At 53.1% G+C, this 14,878-nt stretch overlaps 1 protein-coding gene across 6 annotated transcripts in view; it reads right to left on the bottom strand.

Moving 5' to 3' along the window:
- MLXIPL (MLX interacting protein like) overlaps positions 1-14,878 on the bottom strand; it is a 54,207-nt gene that overhangs the window by 14,116 nt on the left and 25,213 nt on the right. For 3 of the 6 annotated variants that reach the window (XM_063606266.1, XM_003815573.4, XM_008968529.4), the window contains exons 2-4: positions 8,783-8,889; positions 262-344; positions 3-92 (exon numbers count right to left, since the gene is read on the bottom strand). In XM_063606266.1, the coding sequence (XP_063462336.1) occupies positions 3-44 (42 nt within the window). In that variant the 5' untranslated portion in view covers positions 45-92; positions 262-344; positions 8,783-8,889. Of the gene's footprint in view, positions 1-2; positions 93-261; positions 345-8,782; positions 8,890-11,453; positions 11,511-14,878 lie in introns of those variants that run through there. The other 3 variants (XM_055114502.2, XM_055114503.2, XM_008968530.4) reach the window with 2 other exon arrangements.

The following is a 14,878-nucleotide window of genomic DNA, read 5'->3' as shown; positions in this document are numbered from 1 at the left end:
ACCCGCTTCTTGTAGTAGATGCGCCACTTGTGGTATTCCCGCATCACCACCTCGATGCGCCGCTTCCAGTAGTTCCCCTCCAGGACCACGGCCTGGGGTAGGGGCCGGGGGAGGGGGATCAGTAGAGAGGGGAGCACCGCACACCCATCTCCCACCCCTCACCCCATCCCTGTCTGCTCAGCGCAAGGCTACAGGAGGCAGGGGCTGGTCTTGGTGGGTGGGCAGGTGGGCAGGTGGGCAGGCGGTCCAGAACCCAGCTACCTCCGGCTTCCGGTGCGCATCAGCCTCAGGCCCCTGCAGGGGGGTCACGAAGCCACACACGGGGCTCTTCCTCCGCTCCACATCTGAGAGAAGGGGGCCAGGTCAGGGGCACCCAGCTTCCTCATCCCCCACCTCACCCCAGGGGACTGGGACTCAGGTGACACCCTGCGAAATCCTGCTTGGCCTTTGACGTTCAGATTAAGTGCCCATGCTGCCTCCTCCAGGAAGTCTTCTCGGATGATGCTCTAGCCTCCTAGATCTTCCTTTTTTTTTTTTTTGGAGATAGAGTTTCACTCTTGTTGCCCAGGCTGGAGTGCAATGGCGTGATCTCGGCTCATTGCAACCTCCACCTCCTGGGTTCAAGCGATTCTCCTGCCTCAGCCTCCTGAGTAGCTGGGATTACAGGCGCCCACCACCAGGCCCAGCTAATTTTTGTGTTTTTAGTAGAGACGGGGTTTCACCATGTTGGCCAGGCTGGTCTCGAACTGCTGACCTCAGGTGATCCACCTGCCTCGGGCTTCAAAAGTGCTGGGATTACAGGCTTGAGCCACCGCACCCAGCCTGATCTTCCTCTACAGGGCACTGTGAATCCAACCTCCCACACCTTCTCTGGGTTCCTCTGGAGCCCCATAGGTACACTTGCAAAGACTGCTGAATGGATTGTGGGGCCATAGGCCACAGAGAGTGAGCTGCCTCCAGAAAGTCCTGGTTAGGGCCGGGTGCGGTGGCTCACGCCTGTAATCCCAGCACTTTGGGAGGCCTAGGTGGGTGAATAACAAGGCCAGGAGATCAAGACCAGCCTGCCAACATGGTGAAACCCCGTCTCCACTAAAAATACAAAAATTAGCCGAGCATGGCGGCACATGCCTATAGTCCCAGCTCCTTGGGAGGCTGAGGCAGGAGAATCGCTTGAACCTGGGAGGTGGAGGTTGCAGTGAGATCACGCCACTGCATTCCAGCCTGGTGACAGAGCGAGAATCCATCTCAAAGAAAAAAAAGAAAAAGAAAAAAAGAAAGTCCTGGTTAGACTGGCAGGCCAGGGGCCTAGAGTCTTCAGTCCTCTGCCTCAGAAGGCTAGGCACTACCCACTTTCATTGCAGAGAACCACCCTGGGTTCACTTCTGACCACCAACCTGTGTCCTCTTCCAGGCCTCCACCTCCCCTCCCAGTCTCCAATTCTGACCTCTCCCCAGGCTCTTGCCCTTGGCCCCAACACACACTCCAGGCTCTTTTTTGTTTTTGTTGTTGTTTTGAAACAGGTTCTTGCTCTGTTGCCCAGGCCAGAGTGCAGTGGCGCAATCATAGCTCACTGAAGCCTTGACCTCCTGGGCTCAAGCGATCCTCCCGCCTCAGCCTCTGGCGTACGCCACCATGTCTGGCTAATTTTTAAATTTTTTGTAGAGACAGGGTCTCCCTGTGTTGCCCAGGCTGGTCTTGAACTCCTGAGCTCAAGGAATCCTCTCGTCTTGGCCTCCCAAGGTGTTGGGATTACAGGCGTGAGCCACTGTGCCTGGCCTCTTCCTTTTTATTACTGTTATTTTTAATTTTTTGGTAGAGACAGGGCCCCGCTATGTTGCTTTGAGGACTGGCCTCAAATTCCTGGGCTCACGAGGCTTTTCTTTATCTCCTAGCTTCCCTGGCCACTTTTTTTTTTTTTTTTTTTGAGATGGCGTTTCACTCTTGTTGCCCAGGCTAGAGTGCAGTGCCACGATCCCAGCTCACTGCAACCTCCACCTCCCGGGTTCAAGCGATTCTCCTGCCTCAGCCTCCCAAGTAGCTGGAATTACAGGCACGCGTTACCACGCCCAGCTAATTTTTTGTATTTTCAATAGAGACGTGGTTTCACCATATTGGTCAGGCTGGTCTCAAACTCCTGACCTCAAATGATCCCCCAACTCAGGCTCCCAAAGCACTGGTATTACAGGTGTCAGCCACCTCACCGGGCCCTGGCCACTTTGTGTGTGTGTGTGTGTGTGTGTGTGTGTGTGTGTGTGTGTGTATGCTTGAAACAAGGACTGAATCTGTTGCCCAGGCTGGTGTGTGTGTGTTTGAGACAAGGACTCAATCTGTTGCCCAGGCTGGAGTGTGTGTGTGTGTGTGTGTGTGTGTGTGTGTGTGTGTGTGTGTTTGAGACAAGGTCTCAATCTGTTGCCCAGGCTGGAGTGCAGTGGCAGGGATCTTGGTTACTTCGATCTCCGCCTCCTGGGTGCAAGTGATCCTCCTACCTTAGCCTCCAGAGTAGCTGGGACTACAGGTGTATACCACTGCACCCAGCTAATTTGTGAATTTTTAAAAAAAAATTCAACATGGTTTCACCATGTTGCCCAGGCTGTTGTCAAACTCCTGGGCTCAAGCGATCTGACTGCCTCAGCCTCCCAAAGTGCTGGGATTGCAGGCGTGAGCCACCGCTCCCAGCCCCTGACCACTTTTCACTGACTCCTTTGCAATGCCCACCCTGCAGCCTCTCTCACTCTGGCCCTTTCCTGCTCTAGCCTCATATCCAGCTGCCTGGGGACCCTCCCTAGGATGTCCCAAAACTTGCCACAAAAACCCCACTGACTCCCAGCATTCCAGGTCTGACTGTTATATTCCGGGTCTAATTGAGAAAAAAATCTCAATCTCATAGGATCTGTGACATTTCTCCCGCTGTCCCCTCCCCTCCATCCTCTCTCACTGTGTCACCCCTTGGCCTGGTGTCATTTCTCACAGGGACCTCCCTGACTCCAGCTTCACACTCTAAGCTCATCTTCCAGTTGCAGCCAGGACAATTCTTTCTAAAGTGCAGTTCAGGTCTGGAACCCTCCATGGCTCCCTACTACCTCTGGGACAAAGTCCACACTCCTTGGCTTGGCTTCCAAACCCCTCCCCCTCCTCATGACTGGGCCACCACTTGCTTCTCTCAGCATCTCATCTCCTTTTTTTGAGACAGGGTCTCACTCTTGTCACCCAAGTTGGAGAGCAGTGGTACAGTGCTATGGCCTTGGCTCACTGCAGCCTGTACCTCCCAGGCTCAAGCGATCCTCCCACCTTAGCCTCCCGAGTAGCTGGGACTATAGGCATGTGCTACCATGCCCAGCTGGTTTTTTGTATTTTTGGTAGAGACGGGGTTTCGCCATGTTGCCCAGGCTGGTCTCGAACTCCTGAGCTCAGGCGATCCACCTCCCTCGGCCTCCCAAAATGCTGGAATTACAGGCATGAGTCACTGTGCCCAGCCTCACTGTCTCCTTTATACACCTCACCTTGAAGCCACACAGCCCACCTTTTTCTTTTTCTTTTTTTTTTAAGATGAAGTCTCACTCTGTCACCCAGGCTGGAGTGCAGTGGCCTGATCTTGGCTCACCACAACCTTTGTCTTCTGGGTTCAAACAATTCTCCTGCCTCAGCCTGCCTAGTAGCTGGGATTACAGGTGAGCGCCACCACGCCCCACTAATTTTTGTATTTTTAGTAGAGACGGGGTTTCTCCATGTTGGCAAGGCTGGTCTCGAACTCCTGACCTCAAGTGATCTGCTCGCCTCGGCCTCCTAAAGTGCTGGGATTACAGGCATGAACCACCACATCCGGCCCTTCTGGTCTTATTCTAACAGGGAAGCCCCTCTTACCTTCCCTCCTCTGCCCACAATTCAGGATAGCGCCTCCTCCAGGAAGCCTTCCTGCCTCCCAAAGCCCACAGCGCTGCCCACCTCCCCTCCACCCTGGCCTGTCAGGTCTTTACATGCTCGCCTTGCTGCAGGGAGTAAAAGCAGCTCCTGCCTTTGGCACAGAGCTTGACACACAGCTGGTCTACTTAGAGGCAACCTGAGACTTTTCCTGGCTGCTCTGACAAAGAGAACAACTGCTGATCCTTCCTGCCCCAGCCAACTTCCTCTGGGACAAACGAGGACACAGAGGAAGGGGGACCACTGGAACATGAAATTTACTAGGGCTTTTTAGCATCATTTACAAAGTTCTGTCCTAAAGAACATTCTCCAAAATCTGCTGGGCACGGTGGCTCACGCCTGTAATCTCAGCACTTTGGGAGGCTAAGGCCGGCGTATCACTTGAATCTAGGAATTCAAGACCAGCATGGGCAACATAGTGAGACCCCATCTCTACTAAAAATACAGAAATCAGCCAGGCGTGGTGGTGCATGCCTGTAATCTCAGCTACTTGGGAGGCTGAGGCATGAGAATTGCTTGAACCTGGGAGGCAGAGGTTGCAGTGAGCCGAGATTGCACCACTGCACCCCAGCCTGGGTGACAGAGTGAGACTGTCTCAAAAAAAAAAAAATAAAATAAAATAAAGCATTCTCCAAAATGGACACTGATAGGATTGAAGGAGGGGTTTTGTCCTGGTTTCTGAGCCCAGATTGGACAGAAAACAAACGGCTGGGTCCTTGGGTGCATAGACTCCCAGGGGGCTAGATAAGGAAGGAGGGTCTCAAAGTGTGTCTGCCCCTGGCTTTCCAGATGAGGAAATGAACACCAGCAAAGATGAAGTTTGTCCTGGTACGGTGTGGTGGCTCACGCCTGTAGCCCCAACATTTTGGGAAGCTGAACTGAGAGGATTGCTTGAGGCCAGGAGTTTGAGACCAGCCTGAGCAACCTAGTGAGACCCTGCCCCTACAAAAAATTAAAAATAAAAAATAGCTGGGTGTGGGGGCGCATGCCTGTAGTCCCAGCTACTAGGGAGGCCAAGGTGGGGGAATTGCTTGAGCCCAGGAATTGGAAGCCGCAGTGAGCTATGTTGGCTCCACTGCACTCCAGCCTGGGTGATGAAGTGAGACCCTGTCTCAAAAAATAGAATAAAATTAAGTTTGTTAGGCCAGGCGCGGTGGCTCACGCCTGTAATCCCAGCACTTTGGGAGGCCGAGGTGGGCGAATCACCTGAGGTCGGGAGTTCGAGACCAGCCTGACCAACATGGAGAAACCCTGTCTCTACCGAAAATACAAAAAATTAGCCGGGCGTAGTGGTGCGCACCTGTAGTCCCAGCTACTCAGGAGGGTGAGGCAGGAGAATCGCTTGAACCCCGGAGGAGGAGGCTGCAGTGAGTCGAGAGCACACCATTGCACTCCAGCCTGAGCAACAGAGTGAGACCCCCATCTCAAAAAAAAAAAAAAAAAAAAGTTTGTCCAGGGCTCTCAGAAAGTCAGGGCCAAGTGAAGCCCCCCTCCCCAGCCCAGAGATCCCATCCTCTGGACTGTTTCTCATGGAAAGGCTGTAACCATGTGGCTTCCTGGGGGCTGGGGCAGGCTTTGTTTAACACTGATAAGTTCTTCCCTTCACTCAGCCACCGAACCCTTTGCACCTATGCTGAGACAGATACTGGGACAGGACACATGGATGAATCAGGCAGGGTGCCCACAGCTTAGCGGGAGAGATAAGGAAAGTAAACAAACAACCCGAGACAATGCAAAGTGGAAAGTCCTTCTTGCCCCAGGAGCAGTGCAAAGTGCCAGGGAGCTCCCAGGAAACCAAGACGATTTCAGAGTGTGGGAGTATGACTGTTGGATCAGGAAAGGAAGAATCTTAGAGGATAGGAGCCTGCAGGGGGTGGCAGAGCCCTTCCTGCTTGAGCCCTAAGGCGCGACATTAGTGGCGTCAAGCCAAGTAAGCCCTTCTCCTCCCCGCTCCCGTGAAGCCCACCTTCAAACCTTTGGCGTTTAGGGAGGAGGAGGGGTCTTGACATTTGTTGTATGTGTGTCACGTGCTGCTATGACTATGACAGTGAGATACAGATGATCTCACTGAAAACTCAGTGAACCTCAGAAATAGGACCTATTGGCCGGGCGCGGTGGCTCATGCCTGTAATCCCAGCACTTTGGGAGGCCGAGGTGGGCAGATCACTTGTGGCCAGGAGTTCAAGACCAGCCTGGGCAACATGGTGAAACCCCGTCTCTACTAAAAATACAAAAATTAGCCAGGCATGGTGGCATGCGCCTGTAGTCCCAGTTACTCGGGAGGCTGAGGCACAATAATTGCTTGAACTGGGAGGTGAAGGTTGCAGTGAGCCGAGATCGTGCCATTGCACTCCAGCATGGGTGACAGAGCAAGACTGTTTCAAAAAAAAGAAAACCAAGAAAAAACAAATAGGACCTGTCATTCCCATTTTCACAAATAGCAAGCTTCGACTCCAGGAGGCTAGAGAATTTCCCAAGCCCACATGGTTAGGACATGCTAGGGCTGGACTGAAACCTCACTCTGTCTGATTCCGAACCTGGGGTCCTTCCAGCAACTTGTGCAATAGCTGGAGATCAGTGTGTCTGGGTGAGGACCCCAGGTGACATCATGCCTCAGCTGCCATCAGAAATTTCTTCTGCAGGCTGGGTGTGGTGGCTCACGCCTATAATCCCAGCTCTTTGGGAGGCTGAGGCGGGCAGATCATCTGAGGTCAGGAGTTCGAGACCAGCCTGGACAACATGGTGAAACCCTGTCTCCACTAAAAATACAAAATTTGGCGGGCGCCTGTAATCCCAGCTACTTGGTGCCCACAGCTTAGTGGGAGAGATAAGGGAAGTAAATAAACAACACGAGACAACACAAAGTGGAAAGTTCTTCTTGCCCCAGGAGAGGTGCAGGAGGCTGAGGCAGGAGAATCTCTTAAACCAGGGAGACGGAGGTTACAGTGAGCCAAGATCACGCCACTGCACTCCAGCATGGGCAACATGAGTGAAACTTCGTATTAAAAAACAAAACAAAACCAAACAACCCCCCCCCCCCAATAATTTCGAGTTGGGGAACTGTGGACTTCCAGCCAGCTCCAGCTCTGCTTCTTTTACGCTCTGTGAACCTGAATATGTCACTTGCCTTCTGAGCCTCAGTTGCTCATCCATAACATGGCGGTAATAAAACCTATCTCCCAGGGTTGCTAGGAAGCCTTAAATAAGGTGATTTACGAAAGTGCCTGGCATGTAGATAAATGGAAACCAGAAAACACACCCTCTCCCTGCTTGGATGAAATCCAGCGGGGCGAGGACAGAGAATACTGCGTGTGGTCTCTCCTGGGCTTTGCATTCCCAGCTCAGTGCAGCCTTTGATCCTGCAGCAGAACCTGACCTGAATGAGGTCCCAACACAGGGCTGGCGGATCCAAGTCCTCTCTGCCTCTGCTGCCCTGCCATGGGGAGTGGGGTGTTCCCAAATGAATGAGAATGTGACCTCCTTAAGGATACATCATGTATTGGATACCAACTTAGTGGCAACACCCTGGAATACCTGTTATCTCCACACCAACCATGAAAGTTAGGACTATTGGCCTCGTTTTTTGTTTTGCCCTTTTTTTTTTTTTTTTTTTTTTGAGACGGAGTCTCGCCCTGTCGCCCAGGCTGGAGTGCAGCGGCGCGATCTCGGCTCACTGCAAGCTCCGCCTCCCAGGTTCACGCCATTCTCCTTCCTCAGCCTGCCGAGTAGCTGGGACTACAGGCACCCGCCACCACGCCCAGCTAATTTTTTGTATTTTTAGTAGACACCGGCTTTCACTGCGTTAGGCAGGATGGTCTTGATCTCCTGACCTTGTGATCTGCCCGCCTTGGCCTCCCAAAGTGCTGGGATTACAGGCGTGAGCCACCGTGGCCTCGTTTTTATAGATAAGGAAACAAGTTCAGAGAGGCTAGGCAACTAGCCAGAAGTCACACAGCCAGCAAGGGGCAGAGACAGGGTGGAGGAACTAGCTCTGGGCAACTCTAAGTCCAGAGTTCCTTCCACGAGATGGCATGGCCTCTCTGGATCCCCTCTGCCCAATTGGCCATGGTGGGCACCTACTGGATATTCAGGAAGGACTTCAATGAAAGGCTGGTGGAGACCCATGTGGGATCCTCAGTTTCTCCATTTACAAAGTGATGCAGTTGGCCCCGCTAGTGTATAATGGCCCTTTTTACCCTCGCATTCAAGGCACCCAACTATGCTAATGGGATGCAAAATGGGCTTTGAACTGTACCTCAAATCTCAGCCTACCCTAGTGCTACTGAGGGGTGACCTCTGCTGTGCCCAGCTTCACAGTGGAAAGCACCCTTTGGGACATATTCCCCGAGACCCCCTGGAGGTCAGGAGCTATTCAGGAGTCCTGGTGCTGGGGGCCTGGTCTCCCCCTAAAAGGCTGTCAGGGTCGGGCGTGGTGGCTTACGCCTGTAATCCCAGCACTTTGGGAGGCCAAGGTGGGCAGATCACTTGAGGTCAGGAGTTCGAGACCAGCCTGGCCAACATGGTGAAACCGTCTCTACTAAAAATACAAAAATTAGCTGGGCATGGTGGTGGGTGCCTGCAGTCCCAGCTACTTGGGAGGCTGAGGCAGGAGAATGGCTTGAACCTGGGAGGCGGAAGTTGCAGTGAGCCGAGGTGGCACCACTGCACTCCAGCTTGGGCAACAGAGCAAGACTGTGTCTCAAAAAAAAAAAAAAAAAAAAAAAAAAAGGTTGGCAGAACTCTGCTAGTGCTGGCCTTGAGGACCCTGGGGATTTTCCTGGGCAGCCACCATGTAGAACCCTCTGGCAGGAGGGTTGGAGGGGGCGGTCCCTCCTGGCTTGGGAGGCTGGTGGTAGCCACTCACACTGGATATACCAGGCCCTCCAGATGGCGTTGTTCAGGCGGATCTTGTCTCTGCAGAGCAGCTTGAGGCCTTTGAAATTCTTCCACTTGGGAGACACCAGCTTGCCACTGTCAAAGGGGAGAGGAGTAGGGTTAGGGAGATGCAGTGCTGCCACAGAGGCTGGTCCCCATATTCCCCATGCACTAGGCATCCATCTATGGTTGGCATTTGAGGGGCCCCTCCAAATCTGGCCCCCCAACCCAACCTGCCTGAAATTCCTATCCAGAGAGTCAGACCTTCAAAATCCCCTTCCAGACTCCCACCAGCGGCCCCTGTGTTCCCTGGGGAGACCTGTTTGTCAGTCTACTACAGAACAAAAGCCACGCTGAAACCTGTGGATCAGCTCGGCCCTGGAAACAACAATGTCCAGTGGCCTCACAGGTGTGTCTTGGAGGCTGGCTGGGGACAGTGCTCAGGCCCATTTCTCATTTAAGAGAATAAGAAATGACCTTCCTGGGCTGGGTGCAGTAGCTCACGCCTGTCATCCCAGAACTTTGCGGGGCCAAGGCGGGTGGATGGCCTGAGGTCAGGAGTTCAAGACCAGCCTAGTCCAACATAGTGAAGCCCTGTCTCTACTAAAAATATAAAATTAGCTGGCTGTGGTGGCGCACACCTGTAATCCCAGCTACTCAGGAGGCTGAAGCAGGAGAATTGCTTGAGCCTGGGAGGCGGAGGTTGCAGTGAGCTGAGATCACGCCGTTGTACTCCAGCCTGGGCAACAAGAGTGAAACTCTGTCTCAAAAAAAAAAAAAAAAGACCTTCCTGAGAGTCAGGGAGGAAAGGGGCAGGTCCGAGGTCACTCAGGCCTCCTTAGGCCCAGGAGAGGCAAAGGGGATGGCCATGGTTTGCCTGGTAGAGAGGGAGCCTCTGTGTTTTGTTTTGGTTTGGTTTGGTTTGTTTTGGTTTGCTTTTGGTTTTGAGACGGAGTCTCAGTCTGTCATCCAGGCTGGAGTGCAGTGGTGGGATCTCAGCTCACCACAACCTCCATCTCTTGGATTCAAACAATTCTCGTGCCTCGGCCTCCCGAGTAGCTGGGATTACAGTTGTGCGCCACCACATTCAGCTAATTTTTTTGGTATTTTTAGTAAAGACGGGATTTCACCATGTTGCCCAGGCTGGTCTCAAACTCCTGACCTCAAGTGATCTGCCCACCTTGGCCTCCCAAAGTGCTGGGATTACAGATGTGAGCCACCATGCCCGGCCGAGGGTGCCTCTTTATAGAGAGTGGCAGTCACTGCCTTCATGGTACAGTCCTTTTGGTGTCTGCCATGCCCAGAATCCCAGGGTGGCAACCTGGACTCAGTGAGAAGGTGTGCTCTTCTCAGGGCTGCACAGAAGACAATGAACCAACAGATCCCAAAGGAAGGCCGCTAGGATGAGCAAATGGTATTCATGGAGACAGAGCATCCTCACTCTAACCCTAGCTGTCCATCAAATCCACAGGATGGGCTGGGCGCGGTAGCTCACGGCTGTAATCCCAACACTTTGGGAGGCCAAGGCGGGAGGATCGCTTGAGCCAAGGAGTTTGAGACCAGCCTGGGCAACATAGCAAGACCCTGTCTCTACAAAATAATTTTAAAATTAGCCGGGTGTGGTGGCATGCACCTATAGTCCTAGCTACTAGGGAGGCAGAGGTCAGAGGATTTCTTCAGCCCAGGAGTTTGAGGCTACAGTGAGCTATGATCATGCCACTGCACTCCAGCCTGGGCAACAGAGCAAGATCCTGTCTTGAAGGAAAAAAAAATCCACTGGATGGAAGAGCTTACACTGGTGAGGGCCCTGCTAGGCACAGGCCAAGTCTTCTGCCTCCAGGAAGCTCACCCAGGAGGCCAAGACGTTCAGGGTCTTAGACCCCCTGCTAGTCTCTCCCTCCCTCTCTCCTCTCCATCCACAAGCCAGGGTTGTGTACCAGTCCCCTCTAGCCCGCCTTTTGCATCCCTTACTCAGATCTCAGATGGGAAGGCTGAGGCCCCAAGTCTTAGCCATTTTTTAATTTTTTTGAGATGGAGCCTCATTCTGCCACCCAGGTTGGAGTGCAGTGGCATGATCTTGGCTCACTGCAACTTCCGTCTCCTAGGTTCAAATGATTCTCGTGCCTCAGCCTCCTGAGTAGCTGGGATTACAGGCATATGCCATGACACCCAGCTCACTTTTGTATTTTTAGTAGAGACGGGGCTTCATCATGTTGGCCAGGCTGGTCTCGAACTCCTGACCTCAAGTGATCCACCCACCTTGGCCTCCCAAAGTGCTGGGATGACAGGCGTGAGCCACCGCACCTGGCCCCCAAGGCTTAGTCTTTCAGAAAACCATACCTGCTTCCTCCAGGGGTCTTTCCTACATTCTGGGGGTGAAATGTGGGTGGGTGCCAGTCTGACTCCGCAGCCTCTCCCAACTTGAGTGCATTGGTCATTGGGCCCTCTCTCCTCCCTGGTCTCCAAGTTCCTGTGTTTGCTTTGGGGTGGGGGTGGGGGACTGCCCCCTCCCCACCAGGGACAACAGGCCTCATTACCCAAATAAGATACACAGCCCAGCTCTCTGGGCCACTGGCTGGGCCCCTCCCTCTGAGAATTAGATAAACACCATCTGTTTGGTAGGGAGACATGGAGGTGGGGGTGGGGGGAGACTCTGCTACCTCCTGGGCCAGCTTCTTCTGTGGCATCTGGTGGGGGACTCCTGAGTCTGTTGTCCCTGTCTGTATCCCAGCAACCTCCCAGCCCATTCTGATCACCCCGTGTCGCACCCTTGACCTGCCTGCCTTCTCTCCCGCTTCCATGCTAAGGTTATGACGTTCATGGCCCAGGCAGGGTTAGAGCAGATGTGACAGTGACAATATCCAAGCCCAGGAGGAAGAAAAGGATTTGGGGCTGTGAGAGAAGAGACTCAGCCTGGAGGAAGAGCGTAACGCTAGGGTTCAAGAACTTTTTATGACTGGCTGGGGATGGCTTACACCTGTAATCCCAGCACTTTGGAAGGCCGAGGCAGGAGGACTATAGGAGGCCAGGAGTTTGAGATCAGCATGGGCAACATAGTGCGACCCTGTTTCTACAGTTAAAAAGTTAGCTGGGGCCAGGCACAGTGGCTCATGCCTGTAATCCCAGCACTTTGGGAGGCCGAGGTGGGTGGATCACCTGAGGTCAGGAGTTCGAGATCAGCCTGGCTAACAACGTGAAACCCTGTCTCTACTAAAAATACAAAAATTAGCCGGACGTGGTGGCAGGCGTCTGTAGTCCCAGCTACTTGGGAGGCTAAGCCAGGAGAATGGCGTTAACCCAGGAGGCGGAGTTTGCAGTGAGCCGAGATTGTGCCACTGCACAATCTCTGGGCGACAGAAAGCGACTCCGTCTCAAAAAAAAAAAAAAAAAGTTAGCTGGGCATGGTGGTGCAAACCTCTAGTCTCAGCTACTCAGGAGGCTGCAGTGGGAAGATCGCTTGAGCCCAGGAGTTCAAGGCTGAAGTGAGCTGTGATCACGCCACTGCACTCCAGCCTGGGCAACAGAGTGGGAACCCGACTCATAAAAAACAAACAAATTCTGGTTGGGCGCAGTGGCTTAAGCCTGTAATCCCAGCACTTTGGGAGGCCGAGGTGGGTGGATCACGAGGTCAGGAGATCGAGACCATCCTGGCTAACGCAGTGAAACCCCTTCTCTACTAAAAATACAAAAAATTAGCTGGGCGTGGTGGCAGGTGCCTGTGGTCCCAGCTACTCGGGAGGCTTAGGCAGGAGAATGGTGTGAACCCGGGAGGCAGAGCTTGCAGTGAGCCAAGATCACGCCACTGCACTCCAGCCTGGGCGACAGAGTGAGACTCCATCTCAAAAAACAAACAAACAAACAAAACAAAACAAAACAAAAGCTTGTTATGACCAATAGAAAAGTCTGATGAGGAGCAGTGGTGGGCCTGTAACCTAAGCACTTTGGGAGGCTGAGGGGAGAGGATCGCTTGAACCCAGGAGTTCAAGACCAGCTGGGCAATACAGTGAGACCTTATCTCTATTTAAAACTATTAATAGGGCCAGGCGCGGTGGCTCACGTCTATAATCCCAGCACTTTGGGAGGCCAAGGCAGGCAAATCACCTGAGGTCAGGAGTTCAAGACCAGCCTGGCTAACATCGAGAAACCCCGTCTCTACTAAAAATACAAAAATTAGCCGGGCATGGTGGTGGGTGCCTGTAATCCCAACCACTCGGGAGGCTGAGGCAGGAGAATCGCTTGAACCCAGGAGGCGGATGTTGCAGTGAGCCGAGATCATGCCATTGTACTCCAGCCTGAGTGTCACAGCGAGACTCTGTCTCAACAACAAACAAAAAACAACAATAACAACAAAAACTATTAAAAGAAGAAAAGAGCTGGGCCCAGTAGCTCACACCTGTAATCCCACCACTTTGGGAGGCCGAGACGGGTGGATCACAAGGTCAGGAGTTCAAGACCAGCCTGGCCAACATGGTGAAACTCCATCTGTACTGAAAAAAAAAAAAAAAAAAAAAGCCGGACGTGGTGGCAGGTGCCTGTAATCCCAGCTACTCAGGAGGCTGAGGCAGAGAATTGCTTGAACCCGTTGGGTGGAGGTTGCAGTGAGCTGAGATTGCGCCACTGCACTCCAGCCTGGGCGACAGAGTGAGACTCCGTCTCAGAAAAAAAAAAAAAAAGAAAAGAAAGAAAAAGGCAGGACACGATGGCTCATACCTGTAATCCCAGCACTTTGGGAGGCTGAGGTGGGCAGATCACTTGAGGTCAGTGGTTCGAGACCAGCCTGGCCAACATGGTGAAACCTCGTCTCTACTGAAAATTAAAAATTAGCTGGGGATGGTAGCACATACCTGTTATCTCAGCTACTCTGGAGGCTGAGACATGAGAATTGCTTGAACTCAGGAGACGGAGATTACAGTGAGCTGAGATCATGCCAGCGCACTCCAGCCTGGGCAACAGAGTGAGACTCTGTCTCCAAAAATAAATAAATAAATAAATAAATGAGAAGAATGAGAAGAAAACTCTGAGACTTAGAGAGGGGGTGGAGAAAACCCCAAGTTCAGCTGCCCACCTCCCACCTTTCAGGAATTCCTTTTAGATTGCCCCCTAACCAGGTCCTGTTTGCTCCCCTGCACCCTCAAGGCCACTCTTCCTAAAGCTAGCCAGCTCTGACCATGAACAAGTGCTTCCTTGAAGCTTCCAGAAACTACCTCCCTGGGGCTTCCACCCACGGAGCCATGGAACACGGCCTCCTCGATCCTCCCTCTGCCCACGCTAACCTGCAGAGGGTGAAACCTTGCCAGGCCTCTGCAGGCTGGTCTCTGGGTCAGGCTGGTCCCTGATTCAGGTGGGTCCCTGGTCAAGCTGGCTGTTCTTCCCACCACCTTCTGAACTCTCTGCCTTACTGTCTCTTCCCATACAGTCACTCCCCTGGGACACTCAGCCCCTGTAATCTGCTCCCCTCCAGGGGACCCCTGGAACTGGGGGTCTTTGAGGATGAAAACACTGTCCCAGTTCAAGCCTCAGGGCTTTTCCGCTACCAAATGGGGAAATCTAGAAGCTCTCCTGGTACCGAGCCAACCCTCCATCTCCCTCCATCTCCCTCCCTCCGTCCATCTCCCTCCCTCCCTCCATCTTTCTCCAGCTCCCTCCCTCCCTCCATCTCCCTCCCTCCCTCCCTCCCTTCCTTCTTCCCTCTCTCCCTTCCTCCCTCCCTCCATCTCCTTCCCTCTCCCTCCCTCCATCTCCCTCCATCTCCCTCCCTCCATTTCCCTCTATCTCCCTCCCTCCCTCCATCTCCCTCTCTCCATCTCCCTCCATCTCCCTCTCTCCATCTCCCTCCCTCCTTTATCTCCCTCCCTCCTTCCATCTCCCTCCCTCCCTTCCTTCCTTCCTACCCCCATCTCCCTCCCTCCCTCCCTTCCTTCCGACAAGGTCTCACTCTATCACCCAGGGTGGAGTGCAGTGGCACCATCATGTCTTACTGGAGCCTCAAACTCCTGGGCTGAAGTGATCCTCCCACCTCAGACTCCCCAGTAGCTGGTACTAGGAATGTGCCATCACACCTGGCTGATTAAAGAAAATTTTTTTT

The sequence above is a fragment of the Pan paniscus genome, chromosome 6, assembly GCF_029289425.2.
Source record: "Pan paniscus chromosome 6, NHGRI_mPanPan1-v2.0_pri, whole genome shotgun sequence".
Lineage (NCBI taxonomy): Eukaryota > Metazoa > Chordata > Mammalia > Primates > Hominidae > Pan > Pan paniscus.
This window is presented reverse-complemented; position numbering and strand designations above follow the sequence as displayed.